The sequence below is a fragment of the Trachinotus anak genome, unplaced genomic scaffold (genome assembly GCF_046630095.1).
Source record: "Trachinotus anak isolate AG129_WGS33_773 ecotype Australia unplaced genomic scaffold, CSIRO_AGI_Tana_v1 ptg000015l, whole genome shotgun sequence".
NCBI lineage: Eukaryota > Metazoa > Chordata > Actinopteri > Carangiformes > Carangidae > Trachinotus > Trachinotus anak.
The window spans coordinates 9,738,608-9,761,168 of record NW_027273866.1 but is presented as its reverse complement, the minus strand read 5'-3'; the positions used below and the strand labels follow the sequence as shown (position 1 = coordinate 9,761,168).

Genomic DNA, 22,561 nt, shown 5'->3' with positions numbered 1-22,561 from the left:
TGTGATAATAAATGATAATTATTTAGAATAATGAAATCTTCAAGTGGTGGAAATGAGATGTCAGCAACACAGATTCAAATTCTAATTACGATACTTCTTCTCTTTGATCAACTCCAATAATTAATACCCTCATGACTCTGTTTTAGCTTCTGAGTGTCGGGAGGTTGATAGATGAGATGAGGAGATTGATTTTTAGCTCCAGTTTCCATGCCATCATGCCCTCCAGGAGGGGATTTTTTGTGTGTGTCTTGACACCTGGGTCCTCGCCACCTTCAGTGCTCAAATCTAAAATAAGGGTGTTGCCCTGCAGCTCCTTCTCTGATCAGACCTAAAAGTCTTGCCACTCTACAGCCTTTCATTGGACCATTAGACAGAGTTTATGGGCTTGCACTTACATACTTGCCATATGCTCATAAGTGTATAATTTATCTGTTTGACGTTCCTTTTTATCTTCAATTATGAATATTGCATATCAAGCCTGGGTCATGTAAGATAACACATAAGGGAGAACAGGCTATTAACACAATTATTTTTAGCTCGAATAAACATTTAAGCCATTAAATGTCAAAGATATGATTATAGTGATGATAATGCATTACAATAGTCCATTATGCAGCCTCACTCCACTCTACATTTTCATGCCACCCTCTTCCTCTGATAGTGGTACAGCCTCTTCTTGGAGGACACGCCCAAAGTCCAAAGTAATTGGTTGCTTAGGCGACCAAGCCTTCACTCGCCGCTGCTGATTGGAGCGTCGCACGGTCGCACGGCCTGGATGCTGCGAGCCGAGTCAAGTTAACTGCAGACAGATAGTATGGTACCGGAACACAGGCGATTTGCCTACAAAATAAAAGCATAAGAATGTGTACGGCAAGTTCTAAGAAAGACAGACCTTTCAGATGTAGGTCAGTGATTGCAATGTGCTGCTGTCCTTGTTCAACAAGAATCAATAAGACTGATAAGACAGTGTGATGCATGCAGTTAGAATTATGAAATATTTTGCATATTAATTAGTCCTGTATTTAATTAAAGTACATCACAGTACATATGTGTGAGTAAAGTCACCATACATACATTACCAAAACTAATTATCAAAATAGTCACAGAATTATACATCATTTTTGCAACCTGCTGATCAATCTACTTGGCCTTCTTAGTGATAAATATGTTTGTTAATTGATCAATATCATAATACTAAGTACCCCCTACAATTAGAATATAATTTTTTCCTATCCCTATGAAGGGCGTATTGTCATTCACTGCATTGTGAGGTAAAGCTATATTGCATATGGGACTGTTGCTAAAAGCTGTGAAAATTACATATGGGGAGAAAACTATTTGATGCAGATTCCTCCTTGAATGAAGTGCAACCATTTGGTTTTTATTTTGAAAGCCATAACCGGAAGTCTCACTTTATATCTCCTTGCTGACTTGCCGGTGATGATGCTGCGGTCTGCTGGTCCCGGACCGGCTAGGAAGGCATCCATCTGGTGTGTGTGTGTGTGTGTGTATCTCCTTGGGAAGTGCCATCCACGGATTGTGTTGCATTCTGTTCCTGTCAGAAAGTGTGCAGAGAGCCGAGTGGAGCAGCAGCAGCAGCAGCAGCAGCAGCAGCAGCAGCAGCAGCGGGCCTGTAGAGGAGGTACGTGGTGCACATCATCAGCTTTATTCTGACTAGTCTCTCTGGAGGGGGAAATCCTCTGCTGGAGCCTGGAGACTTTGTTTCCATGCCCCCTGGCTACACGTCTGGGTGTCTGCCCTGCCTGCTGTTCCTGTCACCCTTCCCAGGACCTGTACACACCCAGAGGTACAGCTACACCTCTTCACCTGGCAGGAGGGCTGTGTGATTGAATCGTGGGGCCACTTTGCGCTGTTAGGTATAGCGAGCCGGTCGCTGTGGAGGAGCCAGGGGAGGGACTAGGGCGGACTGGGAGCTGGGAGGCGGTTTCTAGGTCGATAATGAACGCCGTGCAGCCGTTCACGCCGGATGGAGACCGGTTTCTTTGTGTCAAGTCGCACAAGTGGAGGTGTCATCGTCTCTCTGCGTTCACACTACACCAGCAAAATCACCAGATCCACCGACCTAATCCTTCTGGCTGAATTTACCAATACGTGGGATTTGCATGGGATTTGTACACATGCTAGATTTTTTTTATGGATGAATGAAATGTAGACATAAATAGACATTTAATCTAGTAGCAGGTCTACTTTAATTTTAATTATTATTATTATTAATTATTAGCTTAATAATTGTACTCAAAGTGAAATTTAAAACACTTGATTTAACTGTAGTTCATATTGTGGTTGTATCACCTGTAATCGATTCATGTCTTATTTCATATTTGCTTAAATAAAACAATTTCTTTACACAGATTCATTTTTGCAAGTGTTTGACCAAGTATCATAATCTCAACTGTCTATTATTTACTAACCGGTGTCAACTTCCATAGTGGTTACTGAGCTAAAGGCCCTGTAACATAATCATAACTTTATCATAGCCTGTAGCTGCTTCCAGGTTTTGGGGAACGGAGGGAATAATGCGTGAGTGTTTCGCCTTCTCACTTGTAGCCTGTAACTGTAAATGGGTGAGCCACCCTCCACATTATCACCCATCAGATCTGGATGTGTGAAGGGGCCCATGCCATGCAGTAAAGTTGCCGCACCCTCAGACGTACGCATCCTGCACGCACACTTACACGCAAGCACGCAGGATGGAGACACACACACACCCACCCACACACACACACACACACAATACATCACATCATTAATACAGTTGTGTGAAAGGGAAGGGAGGAGGCAGATCTTGGAGATTGTTTCTTTGTTGTTGAAGAATAGTTTACAGTGATTTTGTGTCTTTTTTGTGTGTGCCTGCAGAGGTAAAACTATCCAATAGAGTGTAGAAAATAAAGGGGAGGAGAAGAATAAGATTTTTAATTAATCCCTACCCCAAAAATCTTTTGATGACCCCTCAGATTCCTCTTGTGACCAAGTGTGGGGGTACTGAGCCACTGGTTGAGAAGCACTGGAGTAGAGCTGAGTTATTTGGCATGTGTGTTGTGTAAGGGAACCTACCTCAACTTACTTAATTTATATTGTTCAGTCACTGTGATTGTTTCTATGTGGCTTTATGGGGAGTGAACATCATTGTAAGTAGCTTAATGCTGCCTCAGTCGTTTCAAAATAATGGCCTTATTGACCCTTGTTTGTCTCATTGTGATCCACAACTGGACTCAGCTTCTCTCTGCTTACCACTACATCACGGTCCACTGGGACGTCAGGTCACAGGCGGTGACTGACACAGCCTCCTCAGTCTTGTAGCTGATGTCAGTCCCAGCCTGACAGACCGGTCTCAGAGCAGCATCACTCCCCCTCCTCTCTCGTCTCTAGTCTTACTACACTGTCTCAGAATGAGGTACTGAAAAAACATTTTCTCTAGTTTCTTGTAGAAATGCTGATGTTTGTGGGTTATTGTGTTACAGAGGAGGACCAAACAGTTTGAAAAGTTGTGGTTGCTGTAACGTTTCTCCTGTGTTTTTTTTGTGGTGTGGTGGTTTTACAGAGTCAAATCACCACTGTTATAGCATCTACAACTGATGCCTTCCCCATTAAAATCCCCATTAACAAATCTATTTTTCTCTTACAGAGCTATAGCCATGTCTTCCAGCTCAGCAATGGTGCGGATCCTGATAAAGGGCGGCAAGGTGGTGAACGACGACTGCACCCAGGAGGCGGATGTGTACATTGAGAACGGCATCATCCAGCAGGTGGGGAAGGAGCTTATGATCCCAGGTGGGGCCAAAGTGATCGACGCCTCGGGCAAACTGGTCCTCCCTGGGGGCATTGACACCAGCGTCCACCTGGAGGAGAGCTTCATGAACGCCACCACGGCAGATGACTACTACAGTGGCACCAAGGTAACCTCCTGCTGGAAATGAAATGACAAAGGAAAAAGGTTTTAGATTTGAAGTAGAGCAGCTGACATTGTCCTAAATGTAGAACATAGAGAAAGAAAAATAAGACCCTTGTTTTTGCAGACGAAGATCATTTTCTATCATAAAAGTATTGGGGGCAGTTTTTTAAACAATGTTCCACTGATGTTAATTTTACCCAAGACGTCGGTGATGCTTCTCTTTTTTGGTTTTGATTTGATGAGACTGCTTTCTTGATATTTTGGGAACAAACATGGTGCTATTTTAGACAGAAGTACTTTTGCAAAGCAAGACAGTTGGATGTCTACAAATCCAAATAAAGCATTAAAATAGAATGAAAACAGCATGTTAAAAGTTATTAAATCTAGGCACCTTATGGCAAAAATGTGATTTTTTTTCAGTGTGCTGTATATTTCGTCATCTATGTAGTAATTACATACTTTGGATGATCTCACTGCCATTGCCTCAATCTTGGAAGTTGAACCACAAGTATTAGTTGATTAATTGATTAGTCAGTGGACATAAAATTTATCTGGTCCACTCTCTCAAACATTCTGTAGTTTCAGCTTCTCAGATGTTTTCTGGTTTTCTTGCTTAATATATGATTGTAAACTGAAGATCTTTGAACTGTTGGTTGGACAAAAGAAGAACCTTGGACTCAAAATTGCAAGTGTTTGTCCACTGCTTTGCTTATTCATGTGGGTAATTGTGAACCAGATGAACAGTGAAGGTACAAATAAAATGACAAAGAAATATTTTAAATTTGAGAACAAGCAGCAGTCTAAAACAGAAGACCACCTAGTGCAAACAAGCTGTGCCTTGCATACACAGAGATGATTTTGCACTTTGCTGTTGGCACTGTAGCACCACAGTCAAGGCTAAAAGCTGCCGGGAAGACTGGGATGGAGTCATCATGTTTGCTGATAGAACCGGGATACCCCACTCTGCTTCAGGACACCATGATGACTCATCACTCTGTAGCACTTTGGGATGATGGGAGCTGAGAGATGACGGACGCTGGGATTCAGATGTTTCAGTGATCGGATAGACCGGTAGACAGTGGTGACAGACACTATTCTCCACTGTTCTTTCTCTCTCTCTCCTTGCCCCTCATTCCTGCCAGCCCCTCCCAACCCTCTTCGAGGCTGCCGTGCTCCTGAATAAATCCAGAAACAAATGCAGATGAGTATCTGTTTCCATGGATACCACGGGGCTGCTGCAAAGACTGCCGCAAAAGCCTTTTCACTCACGCCATTGTGCTTGGAGACAATGGTCCTCAGACCCACTCCCCCCTCGTCTTCCCTCGCACTACACACTACTCGGCTCTCTGGGGTCAGCCGACAGATGCTCAGTGAAGCATTCACTTATACACAAAACACACTCTGTCCTCACTTGTTTGGATTATTAAGATTTACTCCAGTTTTAAACATCTAAATGTGTTTTTGGAGGATAAAAGTTAAGACGTGCTGATAATGTAGATAAATCATACAGTTATAGCTTTAAATGCCACTTGATTATACTGCGAGGGGAAGTCAATCCTGGATTTTAACTGCTGAGGATTTATATTCCCCTCGGCAGTCATCGGCAAATAACCATGAAGATAAACATTAATGGCAAATGACGCTTTTACTTTTATGCTTAGAGCAGGAGGTGTGTTCATCAGTGGATTACAGTCTCTTCAGTATTTACAGACTTAAAAAAATCAATATCTTCTACATCAGTGTCACTTAATGAACTGGTTTACTGTTAATTCCAGTTCATTTAAAGGTCTGTTTTTCAGTTAACCTCAGGTCATATTAGTCTTACATGGGTAAAATCAGGACAATAGAACCTTCACACAGAAGATCCCATTACAGAAAAAGTCATTTCCACGCCAAATGACAGAAGCAATACAACACAATTATTTATGCATATTGAGTAACAGAATGACAGACTTCATTTAAGTGACTGGTTGAGTGCTATTCTGTATTTCTCCCAGGCGGCTCTAGCTGGCGGTACAACAATGGTGATCGGACACGTTCTGCCAGAGAAGAATGAGTCTTTGCTGGAAGCCTATGAGATGTGCCGCAGCTCGGCGGACTCCAAAACCTGCTGTGACTACGCTCTGCACGTGGGAGTAACTTGGTGGGGACCCAAGGTACCAAGCCCACATGATGGATTCTTTTCCTCACAATTCACATTTAAGGACAACATTTACATTTAGTCTTAAACTGTTAAACACGATCAGTCTGCAATGCTCAGGAGATGGTTTGTTACTCTTGTACCTCCGTTAGTGACTTCCTACTATTCCAAGAATGTGTTATGACAGCTATCTGAGACTAGTCACTTTCAGATGCTTCTATATGTGCGTAGAGATGGTTATAGTGAGAACAGCGGCTGAGGTTTTAAGGCCAGGAGCATAAAAACAAGAGTCCCGTTATACTTGAAACATAAAATGTCATGTCTCTCCTCCTGCAGGTTCGAGCTGAGATGGAGAAGCTGGTGAGAGAGAAAGGAGTGAATTCCTTTCAGATGTTCATGGCCTATAAGGACATGTTCATGCTGAGAGACAGCGAGCTTTTCCAGGTCTTGCAGCACTGTAAGGACATTGGAGCTATAGCTAGAGTTCATGCTGAGAACGGGGAGCTGGTGGCAGAGGTGAGGGAGAATCATTTCAGTACCGTTCATTCATATTTCTGTGCATTACAGTGTGGAGAAGTATACAGAGATTCAATTAACATATTATATTATCATATCATATTACAATTATCATTATTATTGCACTTTATAAATTGATTTTCACTTATTCTGTTATGTTAAATAGGCTGAATTGTTTCTATATGTCTCTTGTACTAATTTGTTCTATACATACATGATTCATGGCATTCTCTTGCCTCTTTTCAGGGGGCAAAGGAAGCACTGGACCTGGGCATCAGTGGCCCTGAGGGGATTGAAATCAGCAGGCCTGAAGAGGTATGATATTCAGGTTTGACCAGGTATCCTGTTTAAGTGTAGTCTGTCAAACTTAATTAATAAAAATCAAGACTCTTGTCAAGAGTATTATTAATACTTCTGTAATGAAATAAATCCAGTCTCTAGCTGGGCACCCCTGGGAAACTGTGACGATTCCTCACAGGCTTCTGTGTCTTTACAGTTGGAAGCAGAGGCCACCCACAGGGCGATCACCATCGCCAACAGGGTGAGTGAGAAGTCATTCGTACACATAAAAACATTTGTCATTATGTCAAGACAAGATCATTTTCAGCCATGTTGATAGCACAGCTATAGGGACGTCAGTCTGTTGGTCTGTTTTTTGGCCCAGACTGAAATTACTCAACAACTATTGGATGGACTGACATGAAATGTAGTTCAGACATTCACGTCCCCCACTAGATACGTTCTAATAACTTGATCTCTTATCTTTTCACCTATCCACATTATTAGGTCAAAACTAAATGTATCCAATACTTTGGTTTATAAAAAATAAATAAATAAATAAATAAATAAATAAAAATAATGACTTTCCCATGAAACTCAGCTGTATTATGTGTTAGTTACATTAGCAAGTATTAACTAGGATGGTAAACGTGGTAAACATTATACCTGCTAACATTAGCATTTAGCTAAAAGCATCACAGAGCTGCTAGCATGCCTGTAGACAGTCTTATTAAAAGGTTGTTATGTACCTAATTCTGTATATACCTGTGCATGTTGTCTCGTAGGCCCACTGCCCGATCTATCTGGTGAATGTGTCCAGTATGTCTGCAGGAGATGTAGTGGCTACAGCCAAGATGCAAGGTGGGGCCTCTTTTCTTTTACATTTGGTGTTACCATTTTAGGAGTGAGTCCTGTAAATTTAGAAAATAATATGTTAAATGAAATTATAGGACATTTACTGTTATATTTACTTAGTCACTGGCATATTTGAGTGAAGATGGTTAATCTTTTAATCTCTTGATTGTTTAATCTCTGCCCATTTTCTTGCAGCACTCCTCTCACTGACATTCAATCCTGTGTTTGTTATTATTACACTGTCTGACTACAGGTAAGGTGGTCCACGGAGAAACAACCACGGCCCACACTGTGCTGAATGGTATGCAGTACTATCATCAGGATTGGGCCCATGCTGCTGCCCATGTTACCGTACCGCCTCTCCGCCTGGACCCCAGTACGCCCAATTTCCTGATGAGCCTGCTGGGAAAGTATGAACAAGACTATAAAATCTCACATTAAATGCATTATTATGTAAGAGTTTCCGGGTTTTTTCCCCCACTGCTTTGAAACCTAAAAGTGACCTCCATTTTACTCTATCACGCCTGCAGTGACACTCTGAATGTTTTGGGGTCTGACCACCGTCCATTCACCATCAAACAGAGAGCCATGGGCAAGGATGATTTCACAAAAATACCCCATGGGCTCCCTGGCATTCAGGACCGCATGAGCGTCATCTGGGAGAAAGGAGTGGTATGTGTAGCTCTTTTGTTCCTGTCGGGCTGCCAGAGAAGTTCCACAAACAGAACATCTGTTTTAGTTTGGAGGTTATCGATTTGAACTTTGAGAGAAGAGGCACGAAAAACATCTGCTCCTGCTTTCAGTGCATCAGATGATTCACTCAGATTTTTGTGTATGAATTTATCCCCAAGATTACAAACATGTTTTAATTCATGTTTGTTATAATTCACAGATTGGAGGTAAAATGGATGAGAATCGCTTTGTAGCAGTCACAAGCTCAAATGCAGCCAAGATCTACAACCTCTACCCCAGGAAAGGCAGAATCATCCCAGGAGCAGATGCTGATGTGGTTGTCTGGGACCCCGAGGGATCCAAGTATGAAACTGGATCCATCCATTCATCGACCGGCTTGTCTCACTACGCCTCTCATCCCATATCTCAGAGGCTGATTAGGTTTTTGCCTAGCTAAAGTGGGTCATCTCTTTCTTTCATTTTTGTCTGCAGGACCATTTCTGTGGACAACCAGGTCCAGGGTGGAGATATGAACCTGTATGAAGGCCTTCGCTGTCACGGTGTACCCCTGGTGACCATCAGCCGTGGGCGCCTGGTCTATGAAAATGGCATATTTACATGTGCTGAAGGCTCTGGAAAGTTTTGCCCCCTGAGAACTTTCCCAGATTATCTTTACAAGAAGATGGTTCAGAGGGAAAAGGTATCAGACAGAAGTGAATTCGTGAAGTATGGACATAGAGGGGCTTACCATGAGTTAGCTGAACACAGCCTTTGATCTGTGGTTTTGTGGCTTGGCTTTTTCAGTGTTAAGATTACGATGATGTATTGAACTACTTTTAGAATTAAAGAACTGCAGAGGGGCCAATAGTTATGATGTTATGACGGGAGGAAATACAATTTAAATATCCTTTGCACCTTTTATTGCAGGTTGACCTATGAGAAAGGTTTTACAATAGAGAAAAGATATTCACCACCTTTGTAGGAGGTCATAAAATATTTGTTTTTGAAGTTTTTACAGTCTGGAGCTCACATTTGTCCCGTCAGTGTACACCTATGCTAATCTACTGTTACTGAGAGCTAGTTCTGTACTTAATACTTAGTTTTCTGAATTCTACTTCATAAAGATTTAAGTCAAATAACATCAGATCTTGAGAGACACCGTGTAGTTCTAACTTCATTCCTAGAGCATGTTTTTAGTTTTAACGTGTTTGTTCATGTGTGTCTCGTGGCCTACCAGTGCCAGGCAGTGAAAGCTGTGGAGCGGGAGCCATACACAGGTGAAGTTGTTGCGGTGGTCAACTCAGGAAAGAGGGACTTTGGGGCTTCAGATCTGGACACTCCGACACGCCCCTGCACCAGGCACGGTGGCGTGAGGGACCTCCACGAGTCCAGCTTCAGCCTGTCTGGTGAGACAACAGATTCATACAAGGATATGGGGACATTTGTTTTTCATGTAATGGGATGATGTGTGTGTCAGAGAAAGTATTTTTCAGGCTCTGTTCATTTATAAAAACTCAAAACGCTGATGGGTGGTGTATTTTGCGTACAATCTAGATTGGTGCGTTTTGGCACTGCCGTTCTGGCCTTTAAAAAAATCTAAAGATTGGCCTGATGAGGGAGCTGTAGTTAAAGTGTCCTGGACAATAACAGTGACAGTGCATCTTGTGAGCCACACAGTCTGCGTATGGTCCAGAGCAGAACAACTACTCATTTGTAACCTGTTTACACGGTATTTTAAGCGTTTATTATGACAGTTTTGCAATTTTGTCACAAATTGCTTAGGCAAATCGAGGTACAAAAAGCTTAGACTATCCTGTTTTTCACATTTATATTTATTCAGATCTAGAAGTTACATGCTACTCTGTTTAAGTGTATTTTTATGTCTTAATTAGAGAGATTTGACAGTAGACCGAGCTTGAGGGGAGAGAAGGGGAGTGACGTGCTACGAAAGTCTTTGACCAAACCAGGAATGTTGTGGTTTGCGGCTGGTGCCTTAAACACTAGACCTCTGGGGCACACTCCCCAGAGTACATGTGGGCCAATGAGGAATAGTTATTATAGAGATATTAATAGAGATTTTTTGGCATCAGCTGTACAGTTTCTTGGTGCCTGGGGATTCATCTTGCCTGGAAAGAATAAGCATTATTCAGACACCATAACTTAGTTACAATAAATAGTAACAACACTAACAATAAATGGCCTGAGCAGCATTTTAAATGGCATGAGAAGAATTGCTTTGATCTTTTGAAGTATGTTGCAGTCCCTGAGTCTGACTGGAACTGCTTTGGACTAATTATAAGCTGTTTAGTGAACCCTTTACAATACCATAAGAAAATATAATTGAGCTGCTTATAAATACTATTAGGATAAACTAGTTCCTTGTTTTCACCGCTAAAGCCGAGTGATCTGTTGTTTTCAGGTGCCCAGATCGATGACAACATTCCAAAGAGATCCTCGGCCCGGATCCTGGCTCCTCCTGGAGGGAGATCCAGCGGGATCTGGTAACTAATCAGGCTGCCGTCACATGAAGCAGAAGAATGATACCTGAGGGAAACATATGGCCAAGCAAAGATGACTTGTTTTTCTTTCTGGAAGCTTAGAATACATGTGGGGTAATGGAGTCATGTTTTCATTTTGAACTCAGCACAGTTATTTAGTACTGTAAAACATTCAACTGTATGACATTGCCGTAAAAATATTGGAATATGGATCAAGAAAAACCTTTGTTAAGTGAGTATAGCTACCAAATTTCTGTCAAGTGTTAACCAAATAAGCAGCAAATTAAAAATAAGTCGCCAGTGAGTTACTTTGGCTGTTGGATCACGTTAGGGGAAAATAGTTTTAGGAATGTGAAGGTGAGTCTTGGTTTTTATGATGCGATTGTGTTACCTCACTGTAAAATACGATTTTGCACTTGTATCATGTTCTATTTAGATGCCTTTTTACATGATTTAATGTCACAAATGTCACAAATGTCTTTTAACTGCGAGTCATGGTGAATGAAATGTAATAATTTATTACTAGGGTGTCGGCATGACATTAACATGTCAGTTGATAAAAAAAAAATTGTTGCAATTGACCAATTGATGAAAAACAAGATAATGCAAGCTAACCTCTTTAATGTGTTTGTTTGTTAATTTATTTTTTATACACTGCATTATATGAGCTATTTCCCTTGATGCTACTGCGTCAGAGTTTTTTCCTGAAAAAGAATGAGGTCTTTGTTCAGTAGTTCATCATTTTCAGATTAGCATTTCAGATCATGTTTACAGCCTTATATCAGAATACACTTCTGTTCCACCCCTACCAAATGTGAATGAACCTATGCTGTGTGTACTGTGCATGGTAGCATAGTTAGAACTATTGTAGTGAACACTAATACTGCAGAATTCTTTGTGATCATATTCATTTTCCACAGAGAGCAAAAAGTCTCACCCAAACTGCCTTTATCTCACCTGAGAACACTGACACCCTCAAACACACCATCCCATGCTGCCGCTACAGGTCATGACCTCTGACATGTTGACTGCTGTCATTTCTTTTTCCCTTTTTTGATTTGTTCTGGTCTGAAACTGCAGCGTTTGAAATGTTCCTCTGACTGACACCTCCAATGTAACATAGCACTGTGAAGCATAGAAAAGGTGAAGTGATCCTCCTTAGCATTCACACTGAGGTTTTACCAGCAGAGATGTTAGTGAATGAATGCTGTATCTTCAGGGGATCAAATGCCATCACATGCCAGTGAAAGCTCAGCTTTATAACTGGAAAGCATGCTTGTTTAGCAACTACAGAAAAGCACTGATACTTTGTCAAGTTCTCAACTACTGTATTTTTTTTGGTTTGTTTTTAGTTGCAGTATTTTTGTTGTGAATAATTGTCTTAGTAACTGATTTTGTTGTATTTTTGTGGAAACTGCTGTGTAAGCAGGGATGCACACAAGATTTAGCTCATGTTTAGACCCAGTTAAGTTCAGAAGATCACCATGCTACAGTCAAAGTCCCATGACATTGTTTTTTGGACAGATTTCACTTTTGATCTTTAGAAGCTCCAGCGAATCTTGTTGTGTCTTCCCCCTCCCAAATGTACACTGGTGCTGAACAATGTGTTGTCACATTGAATTCCTTTCATCTATTCATTTTTTTCTTGCAGCTCTTTATCACATGATTTGAGTGCAAATAAACCACAATGAATCTACTTAAGCTGAGTCCAGTATGTAATTACTACATTTAGTCAAGTACTGTACATAAGTAGAGTTTTCTGGTAACCCGAGCACTTGTAATTTATGCTGCTTCATACATCTATTTCAGTACATTCAGAGGAAAATACTGTACTTTTGCTCCACTATTTTTATTTGACAGCAATAGTTACTTGTTATTTTTAAACCAGTGGTTTCCAGCCTTTTTGGCTTGTGACCCCTTACAAAAAACTTCTGAGATGGTTTTTCATTTAAATAACAATTTAAGTTCCAAAGAGGTACAACTCTCCAATATTCTACAAATACAAAAAAAAATCTATTCAAATTAGTACCTTTATAATCAAATCAGATCGCCTCAGATTTCTCTTGTGACCTGTTGGTGGGGGCCTGATCCCTGCAGTATGGAGAACCACTGGACTACAGACTGTATGTAGTTAAAACTAGCTCCACCTACAACAATAAAAATGTTTGATAGCCATTGATATATCAGACTTATCTAATGATGCATTCAAATTATTGTTGCTAGAAATGAATCGATTAGTGGATCAGCAGTTTTACATTATTGCAAACTAGATTTCTTTGTGTTTTGGACAATTGATAGGACAAAACAAGACATTTGAAAATATCATTTCTGCTCTCAGAGTTGTGGTCCCTTTTCACCATTTACTGTCATTTTAGACCAAACAAATCGGTTAATTAAGAAAACAGATTAACCAATAATGAAACTAACTTTAAGATGTAGCCCTGATTCTTATATTAGTAGATGCTTAAGTAAAGGATCTGAGTGCTACATTTCTTATCTAGCAGCAGATAAAACATTAACATAAGGCGTTTTTTTTTTGTGTAGCCTGACCTCACTAAAACCTTAGTCACTAGCAGGCCTAAAATCCAACCAGACACATCATGTGTCTCTTAGCTGGAACAGGCCAAAGTCCTATTTATAATGAACCTTTAGCAGCATGGAGTCGGGCGCATGCGCGGTTAGAGCTGGATTGTTGCAGCCCCAGACAGGGCGGCCCGTTACCAAGCACTGCACCGCGCAGGGTCTGACAACGACGACAGCAACGGGCATTGACAGAGGGAATACAGCCAGCGTGATAACAACACAGACACTCCTGAATACAGTGAGTATAAACGCGTGAAGAATCCACTGAGCCACGCTTCCCCCCGGTCCTTTCTGGTTTTGTGCGTGTTTGCGGGGGGAGCTGTGTTTTATTCCCAGGCAGTGAGGATATTTCCCGTGCACTGACAGTCCTGAGGTATTCGGGGAGGCCTGTAGAGGGGGCCGCTAGAAGACCAGCGTTGCGGGTTTTTTTTTTTTTTTTTTTTTAACCAGAAGGCACCAGGCAAACGGGCACATTTATTGTTCCCAGCTCAGCCTTGAATTGTCAGACCCCCGCCCATTTCTCCTTGCTAGACTTCAGGGGTTTTGCGCTCAGGGTTTTGCTGCAGTCATTACCGGAGCCTTCGCGCAGGCCCGGCAGATTTTTGGAGAATAGATTGACTTCCCTTTCGTGCGCCGCCCTCGATGCTATAGTCCATATTTATCAGGAATTACACCAAAGCAAAGGCCTGTCAATGTAGCTGAACCTGCGCGTTTTGTCTCATAAACGGGTTTATTGTCGCTTATATGGCTGTGGGTTACAACCATGTAATTGTAGGCTAGCCAAGCCCCATGGGAGAACGCTGGTGTAATGTGCGCTGCTGAAGGTGCATTCGCAGTATTAGTGTTATCTCCAGAAATCACAGGTAAGCGTGATTCAGTTGTTATGAGTGTGAATCTGAGAGACATGCTGTCATTTCTCTCTGGCAGTCAGCTGCAGACACACAGTGACCTTAAAGCCATTATTTTAAAGTCCCTATCTCGCCTGCGTTAATGTTCTTTTTTTTTTTTTTTTACTGCAGGGGATGTCAAGGTGTCACTGTCCCATTTTGACACGACACCACTGAAAAATCAAAGTGAGCACAGAGAAGGCTGGAGTTGTCAGATGTGTAAAGCTGCTCACAAACATGGGGATATTTCTGTTTAATCTAGGGAGGATTATGCTCACAACACATCTGTAGATTAAAGCTAAAGATGCCTCTCAACCAGGCACTGTGTTTACAGGCGGAAATCAAGTGTATTTCCCACAGGCCAATATTGCTGGTCTCAGTGGGCTGTACAGGCCCACAACTGCAACGGTTTCTGACCCTGTCCGGAATCTCTAATCTGAGAGGACAAAGAAAAAGCCCCCCTCAAAACCTTACAACATGTGGAAAAACAGGTAACCTCCAAAAAGTCATTGTTAAGAGGGACCCCTTCCCCTCCATGGATAGCTGTGGTTGCAGTTAGAAAAATGTCAACTACATCACATTAACAGTATCATAGGGTTTAATACTAATGCAGTACATAAAATGAGTCAGATAAAGCAGGTCCACAAATGAATTAAGTCCAGAGCTAATACAATTAGACCAACTGTATTGACAGAAAATGAATAAGCAATAAGTCATTCACAAGCAAAAACACCAAACATCTTCTAGTTCCAGCTTCTCAGATGTGAGGATTGCTGTTTTTATTTGTCTTTTGTGACACCAGATAAGTTTTGGGTTTTGGACTGTTGATCACAAATTATTTGATGACAGTTTTTTTTATACCAGGGGATTGATCGAGAAATAAATCCCTAAATAAGTCCAGTGTCAGTCCTGCATTCTTTGATGTCCAGGATGTTTGGTAGGTTGGTTGAAGGTAATGAGACGGATCAGTGGATGGGGCAGTGGAGGACGTCAGGGTGGGCAGCTTGGTCGAGTAGGGGGGACAGAGGGGTTTGGAAGTCGGAGGAGACCAAGTCTTAAAACAACCCAACTTTACTTGATCATATGACAGCAGCAATCAGTTTACGTTCATTTACACACAGTTGGTAATCAATGATACGTGAACCAATCAGTTTCAAATATTTAATGATGATTTTGTTGGGGCATGTCTTTCTGCTCTTTGGCCTTTGACCTAACAAATGTTATTTTAGGTCCAGCTAACAGATCAACAGAAAACCAACTGTGCAACCTGTGCTGTTTGTTCCAGGTAGGGGATGGCAGTGAATGTGTACGCCACGTCTGTGTCCATTGACAACCTCAGCCGACATGACATGCTGGCATGGGTCAACGATTCTTTGCATCTCACCTACACCAAGATTGAACAGCTCTGTTCAGGTAAAGCTGAGAGGTTGCAGTCCTTAAAGTTTTAACTGAATACTCTTCACAACAAGACAACAAAACAATTGCCGGTGTCTTTGTGTTTTCCAGGAGCTGCGTATTGCCAGTTCATGGACATGTTGTTTCCAGGTTGCATCCTTTTGAAGAAGGTTAAATTTCAAGCCAAGCTGGAGCATGAATTTATACACAACTTCAAAGTTCTTCAGGCGGCTTTTAAAAGGATGAGTGTTGACAAAGTCAGAATCATTTTATTTATCATACTATTACGCATTTAACCCAGTAAAATCATTAATGCCATTATCTCCTACTCCTAAGATGCATGCTGTATCACATGGAGCTATTTGAGCATTTCCTGTTTCCATTCTCCAGATAATTCCTGTAGAAAAGCTTGTAAAAGGGAAGTTCCAGGACAACTTTGAATTCGTGCAGTGGTTCAAGAAGTTCTTCGATGCCAACTATGACGGGAAGGAGTATGACCCTTTACTAGCCAGACAGGGGCAGGACGTGGCCCCTGCCCCCAACCCAGGTGATCACTTTATCCACAAACCAAAGAGAAACCAAGGTAAACCAAACAGTTTTGCCTTTGCTGCACGGTCTTGCTGAGCTTTGGATGGCTCAAAGGCGCTCCCTGCAAGCAAGTGGTGTGAGCAGCACGATTCACAGAATGACTGCTGTCCTCCTAGATCCATCTCACTGCCCAGCATTCACAAGCAACATGACACTGTAGGTATGAGTGAGTCACTGGTGGGATTGTAGTAATCGCCACAGTGTGTAGTGGGATGCAGCAGTGGTGGGGTTGCAAAATCACATCATGCAACTTCAGTTTTAACTCGCTTTCCCACTTCTAATTGATCATGATCAGTGATGCCAGGAGACCTACAGAGATATCAAATGCAACTATTTTCTCCAGTGTTCTGCATTACGCAGGTGATGCAACACTGTTGCAGCTTCATCTCTCTCAAAGCTGGAGTGAAACAAGAAGAGTGTCTCATTTTACTAACAAGAGTAATGTCAGCCTGATCAGCCTTGCTCTGTCTCTGTGAAAGCTTTTTGCTTGAAAATCATGGCGAACAATCTAATTTGATTTGAAGCGTGTCATAAGCCTGCTTTGTGACTTGGTCACTGGCAAGCAGTGTGGTTGTAAATGGGCAGAATGACTGCATTTATTTCAAAACTGTAATAATGCGTGTTGGCATGGTTTGTCTTTGAGTTTATTTGACACCTCTGCTGAAGCACTTATAGAGGTTTGGCAGGTTCTTTTTTTGAAAGACTTTTAGCCATTTTGTAAGTTTTACTTCATAATTTGGCTTTTTTTTAAATCTGGAAATCTAAATTTGTATCTTTTATATCAGTTCTGTTGTAAAACTATTTGAAATCCATTCACAAAAGAAAAAAACATACCAAAGACACGACATTATGCTACAAGCTGATAACATCAGCTCTCTATAATGTGCTACATCCATTGCCACAGTTGCTACAAAGCCAAAAATAAATGCAGAGAGTCTGTTTTCATTCAAATGCTCAACATCTCTCACCATCTCTGACCAATCCAGGACCACAGAGGACATCTCCAACAGTTCCCAAAAACATGCCAACACCACAACGGGTCCAACACAACACTCCAGCCATGAGGAAGAATCCAGCTTTGTCTAGAAACGGGGGCAGTGATGCTGAGATCATGGAGCTAAATCAACAGGTAGAGTTGAAAAAAAAAAAACAGGAGCTGCCTTCCACCTTCAATTTCATGTCATTTACATGTTTTACATGTTTCAGAACAGTGAAAAAGAGGGAACAAGTTAAAACCCTCGAGTCAGTGTTAATGAAATAATAAAAGATCCTTGATCACATATTTTTGGGCTTTTTTTCCCACCATCACTACCAAAAACACTTCATTCTGACTCCATTCAAAATGGTTTTTGGAGACTACCAGCGACATCATGTTTCTCTTTCTCTGCCCTAAGTTGATGGAGTTGAAGTTGACTGTAGACGGATTAGAGAAGGAGAGAGACTTCTACTTCAGCAAACTACGGGATATTGAGCTGATCTGCCAGGAGCACGAGAGTGAAAATAACCCCGTCCTCAGCAAGATAATCGACATTCTCTACGCAACAGAGGTATGTACACATTACCAACACAAATCTGCAGTGCACCATGAGAATTGGTATGTTCTTTTCTCACAGTGAATCACCATAGAGAGCTGAGGTGAAACTGCAGCTTCTGGGTGCTGTTCCAGCAGCAAGTAAACCTAGTATAAAAAAAAATTACCTTGACATTTGTAATCACACAAATGACTAAAAATCCAGCTTCAGAATATAACCATACTCAGTTGTGTGTGATGTGGCTGTCTCCATATATCTTGGTAATTTTTTAAGATGTTGTTTCTACAGCATAGTACTCCTGTTTTCAATAGCCTTTAAGAAACACAATTTCTCATAAGTCCAAGACAATCGTGAGTAAAAGTCACAGCCCAGCAAACAAAGCCAAGTCGAGTCACCACCGTTACCTCAGACAGCACGGCAGACGAACTGAATGTTACCTTAGTTGTTTTTTTAGACAGCTAAAAAGTTTAGTTGGAAAATTAGATGAGTGTTGATGGATATCATAGATATGGTTGAAACCAAGTTATGATGACAGAAGTAGCAACATTGATCCACGTGTGAATCTTCATGGGAACTGTAGTTTTTCATTATGCTAACAAATTACTGCTGTTTAATTTTGTTAAAATTGCAAAGGCTTCAACTTCCAATGGAAAGTGCTCTTAAGGATTTGCCTTGGCATATGGGACGGAAACCCCGGGAAACACTATGTTTTCAGAAAGACGAATGAAGTGAGAGAATGCAACGAGTTACAGAAGCTGGTGGAGCAGAGGCTAGCCGAACGTGACATCACCTCTCTGTAGAGGATGCTGTTTATCTGTTTGGATGTCAACTGTGATCAAGAACATTTTAAGGTTAACATAAATTAAAATAAAGCACAAAACCTGAATATCTTTTTTCTTTTCTGTATCCCAGGAAGGCTTTGCGCCTCCAGAAGATGAAGACCTCGATGAACAAGCTCACCTGGACCAGGATGAATACTGAACCCCTCATCTCCCTCCCCACTAACATCTCCATCCTCCCTTTAAGTTTCTTTTTGCCCTCATTTGTTTTCTACTCTCTCTGCACGCGCTCTATAAATACATCATCCCTACTCTCTGTCCGTCTTTTCCTTTCTTTCTCATATGAATATCTGTTCCTAACCTCCCCCCATCCACCCTCTGGCCATCTACATACTATACACAACTACTCTGCATCATCATTTGCTGCTCCTCCCTGCCTCCACTTACACAGTAACAATAACAGTAATGTACAACATATCCCAGTTATTTCAGCATGACTAACACAGAAAATTGAGCCAAGCCTGGCATGGAGGTTGTAACGGCAAACAGTGAATTTAAATCTGTAAATATTACTGACATTTTGATTTCTGAGAGAACAATGTCTTTGCTCATTATGGAGTTATTTATTTGCCTTTGGTGCGCTGTTAATACTACTATTAGAGCACAGAACAACGCTGCTCCAATGTGCCATCAGGACACTCCCAGAGCTACTAAAACTGTAACAAAAGTGACTTTTTAATAACAATTTCTTATTTATTTAACTTATATTTCATTTAGAGTTAACTTTCTGTAGCAAAATTGGTGCAAAACCTACTGTACATGAACTGAAAACTGAAGGCCCTGGGTGTTTTATGAGAATAAGGTTTGTGCTCGAGTCTGCAAAAAGCATTTGGTTTCTGTTATGGTGGGGTTATGGCATGTTGAAACGCTGAAGGAAATTCTTTGGTGTAATGACTCAAGGCATATGATCAGTGCTCTGCGATTATTCATTATTGATCAGCAACATATCTGAGCATGAGAATGTTACACATTGACTGTGAATGAGTGATATTTTGTAAATGTATTTTGTGTGGAGATTTTGTCTGATGTCGCACGATCCTGGTTACTTGCCATTGTATCTTCTAGGCGGACATGCAGTAGCCTTTAAGTTTAAATTTTAGAGGTGGAGAGCCACCTGCAGACTGACAACATGGTTATAGATTGTAGCAGTTCTAATGTTTTATTGTAAAATACAAGGGAGCCTGACACTGAATTAATACAGACACATTTTCACATGACAGCTTTTGTTATGTTTTTACTGCTAATCATACAGTGTTTATACTTTTGATTTGCTGTAAAGGGTTGTCCAGGGTGCATAAGTTGTAGTTTGGAAGAAAGTCAGTATTAAGAGAACTGTGACCAGCTGACTGGTCATTGCTAGCATCCAGTTTAACTAAGGAAGTCTCCTCGTCCTTCCCCAGCTATTTTTACTTTGCAAACTGGCTGTCGTCTGCTCTGGAACTTGCATCCATTGACCATGTAAACATCTACAGAACACTCATCTTTTGAGTTTTGAATAAATAAACAGTTGTGAAATAACTTGTTTGGTGCCATTTGTGGTTTTCTTTTGTGTGAGGATGGATTATAGATTATATACTAAAGCATGTTTATGGCTGTTAAGAGTTAGAAAAAAGTGTGAATGATTAGGAGCCTGACACCTCTTTTGGGATGCAGGTCAGACTTTTGATGGACATGTTAACACGAGTTCACGTCCCATCTTTCCATGTAATTCTAAATATGGAAATATTGAATCTGGTACTTAGATGATAATGCGTTTATCTAAGCAATAACTACTTTGTTTTGTGTAAAACTAACCATATATAAGTAACGTTATAAAATGCAACTGTTAATTCTAGTGGCAGCAAGTTTCATTCAGACTTATTTAAGTTTCAAAAAGCTGTGTATGGACGTGATTAATAAGTTAGCATGTACACCTATATATAAAATCAACCCACTTAGGTCTATCTTCAAGTTTGCTTTAGTGATTGTAGAAGTACAGAGTGGGGGATTAGCTCAAATGGTAGAGCGCTCGCTTAGCATGCGAGAGGTAGCGGGATCGATGCCCGCATCCTCCAGATCTTTTGCTTCAGTATGGGTCAGGTTGAGGCTTCTTTGTTTAGTAGGATACTAACCGTTTACTTTCCTATTAAACTATTTAATAACCGTGGTAATCATCACGGTAAAAACCGGATACCGTGAAGGCAATGTCCTTCCGCGATGACGGACTATTTTTTTAGCCTTTGCACAAGGCGAAGTATTCTTTACGGACAGTTCGAGTTAAACTGGTACGCCTTCAAATATAATCGTCGGACCAGCAGATGGCAGCACAACATCATGTATCTATATGAGAAGGGGAAGTGAGAGTCACCGTCCCACGGACTGTTATGAAATACAATTCACAACAATTCGTTTTGAATTCCCGTCCAATCAATGAAACACAAGGACTGGCTTCTGATTGGCCAATCCAAATGCATACATTTGAATACACAGGAGGGGGATTAGCTCAAATGGTAGAGCGCTCGCTTAGCATGCGAGAGGTAGCGGGATCGATGCCCGCATCCTCCAATACTCCCTTTTAACTTTTGTTGCATTTTATATTACGACATAACTTACCTGTAACCTGCTGAATGTTCAACTTTAACCAGTCCGAACTGCCTGTTCTACCGCAGAACTAACTGCAGAAGCAGACTGGTAAGCTCAAATGTTGTCACACTGTTGTTATGGCTGCGGAACCGTCGTATCTTTCGGTGTATTTTTCCTAACCGGCTGGCGTTAATTTTAATCAAGCGTTCATTTTCTTACGACGAATCATTAGGGGGCATTTCATCCACGTCATCCATTTTCACAGAAGGGAGCCAATCACATTGCAAATTCAGCGCATGTAAAAGTATTAATAAATTAGCAAATGCACCTGTTGCTCGCTGTGTAAAACCCCAGAGGTAAGAATCCATTCCCGCATCTTCCTACAATTTAGTTTGACTGCACTTCTTACCGATGACTCGCCATCATCATTTTTGCCATGGTATTTTTGAATATAGTTTGTTCCCTCGATATTTTTTTATTGTCAATAAACAACAACTTAAAGTATTAAGACCCCAAAGACATGGAAGTTGTTGGTAGAGTATGTAAACAAACGACCAAACAGGTGATATTAAGATTAGAAATGTTTGTTGGTGTCACTTTATTCACAAATTTAAAAGTCAGACAAAACTACTGAGTTCACAATAAATCAGCAAAAAAAAAAAAAAAAAAAAAAAAAGGCGACAAGCTTACCATGCAGCAGCAGCAGCAACAACAAGAGCATCCAGAGTGATAACAATGATTCAAGCTAGGTGTAACATTATTGTGGAAATAATAACAAATGAGATTATATGTCAGTATGAGACTAAGCTTGTCTTATTGCATACTGAAGCCACACCAATGCACAGACCTGTAATCTAAAACGTGATGGTGCCTTTTGTCAAATAGCAAAACACTTTAACAACAACGCAAGGGAAACTTACAGGTGAAGTGATTTCTTTACAGTGTAAAATGGTAAATTTGAGCGGATCAAGCTCCCAACATTTTCTTCACCATGTAACCAGGCATGTTGTAGAGGAAAAGAGCCAGGATGGCCAGCAGCAGGAGAGCAGTGACAATCTTGATGGTCAGCCACCTGTACTGGTCACACACCAGGTGTTTCGCAGCTTTGAGAGGGATGAGGAACCAGAGGAGCGCGATATCTGGACGGCTGGTGGAGTGGAGATGTAAATAGTGAGTTAGATGGATAACAGATTAGTGTGAGCTGGCATTCTGTTGGTTGATTGGAAATAACAGCTGTAACAAACCTTAACATTAAACCTTGAGACATTTTCCAAAAAAAGTAATTTTACTTCTACTTGATTC

General features: G+C 41.1%; 2 protein-coding genes, 1 long non-coding RNA gene and 2 other non-coding genes across 11 annotated transcripts; 4 read left to right on the top strand and 1 right to left on the bottom strand.

Annotated features, from left to right (window-relative positions):
* The first annotated feature begins 1,203 nt into the window (after positions 1-1,203).
* Positions 1,204-12,569, top strand: dpysl5a (dihydropyrimidinase like 5a). 2 transcript variants are annotated; one of them, XM_071498459.1, is made up of 13 exons: positions 1,204-1,642; positions 3,647-3,917; positions 5,911-6,069; positions 6,390-6,569; positions 6,816-6,884; positions 7,066-7,110; positions 7,634-7,709; positions 7,957-8,113; positions 8,234-8,375; positions 8,596-8,738; positions 8,868-9,075; positions 9,613-9,781; positions 10,795-12,569. In XM_071498459.1, exons 2-13 carry the CDS (start codon positions 3,657-3,659, stop codon positions 10,878-10,880), a joined length of 1,695 nt encoding a protein of 564 aa, XP_071354560.1. In that variant the 5' UTR covers positions 1,204-1,642; positions 3,647-3,656; the 3' UTR covers positions 10,881-12,569. The 2 variants fall into 2 exon arrangements, with proteins under 2 accessions (XP_071354560.1, XP_071354559.1); XM_071498458.1 differs by lacking the exon at positions 1,204-1,642 and adding an exon at positions 2,731-3,415.
* Positions 3,793-21,607, bottom strand: LOC139633065 (uncharacterized). 3 transcript variants are annotated; one of them, XR_011693677.1, is made up of 4 exons: positions 21,290-21,607; positions 10,765-10,919; positions 9,610-9,778; positions 3,793-3,928 (listed from the first exon to the last, which is right to left on the bottom strand). It is a non-coding gene; the product is annotated as an uncharacterized lncRNA (long non-coding RNA). The 3 variants fall into 3 exon arrangements; XR_011693679.1 differs by having other exon boundaries at positions 9,610-9,774; XR_011693678.1 differs by lacking the exon at positions 3,793-3,928 and adding an exon at positions 7,642-7,759.
* mapre3a (microtubule-associated protein, RP/EB family, member 3a) lies at positions 13,539-20,215 on the top strand. 4 transcript variants are annotated; one of them, XM_071498500.1, is made up of 8 exons: positions 13,939-14,319; positions 14,476-14,529; positions 15,629-15,756; positions 15,850-15,995; positions 16,129-16,321; positions 17,313-17,455; positions 17,721-17,873; positions 18,771-20,215. In XM_071498500.1, the coding sequence occupies exons 3-8, from the start codon at positions 15,636-15,638 to the stop codon at positions 18,837-18,839; spliced, it is 825 nt and encodes a 274-aa protein (XP_071354601.1). In that variant the 5' UTR covers positions 13,939-14,319; positions 14,476-14,529; positions 15,629-15,635; the 3' UTR covers positions 18,840-20,215. The 4 variants fall into 4 exon arrangements, with proteins under 4 accessions (XP_071354603.1, XP_071354600.1, XP_071354601.1 ...); XM_071498502.1 differs by lacking the exons at positions 13,939-14,319; positions 14,476-14,529 and adding an exon at positions 13,539-13,694 and having other exon boundaries at positions 16,129-16,285; XM_071498499.1 differs by lacking the exons at positions 13,939-14,319; positions 14,476-14,529 and adding an exon at positions 13,539-13,694.
* trnaa-agc (transfer RNA alanine (anticodon AGC)) lies at positions 20,679-20,751 on the top strand. The gene has a single exon. It is a non-coding gene; the product is annotated as a tRNA-Ala (tRNA).
* Positions 21,169-21,241, top strand: trnaa-agc (transfer RNA alanine (anticodon AGC)). The gene has a single exon. It is a non-coding gene; the product is annotated as a tRNA-Ala (tRNA).
* Positions 21,608-22,561: the final 954 nt, after the last annotated feature.

Excerpts from the sequence above, each read along its gene's own strand:
- mapre3a (XM_071498499.1), top strand. The coding sequence starts at position 15,636 with ATGGCAGTGAATGTGTACGCCACGTCTGTGTCCATTGACAACCTCAGC. Across the intron at positions 15,757-15,849 it reads GATTGAACAGCTCTGTTCAG|GAGCTGCGTATTGCCAGTTC; the intron begins GTAAAGCTGAGA and ends TGTGTTTTCCAG. Across the intron at positions 15,996-16,128 it reads AAAGGATGAGTGTTGACAAA|ATAATTCCTGTAGAAAAGCT; the intron begins GTCAGAATCATT and ends TCCATTCTCCAG.
- dpysl5a (XM_071498458.1), top strand. Across the intron at positions 6,570-6,815 it reads ACGGGGAGCTGGTGGCAGAG|GGGGCAAAGGAAGCACTGGA; the intron begins GTGAGGGAGAAT and ends GCCTCTTTTCAG. Across the intron at positions 8,114-8,233 it reads CTGATGAGCCTGCTGGGAAA|TGACACTCTGAATGTTTTGG; the intron begins GTATGAACAAGA and ends TCACGCCTGCAG.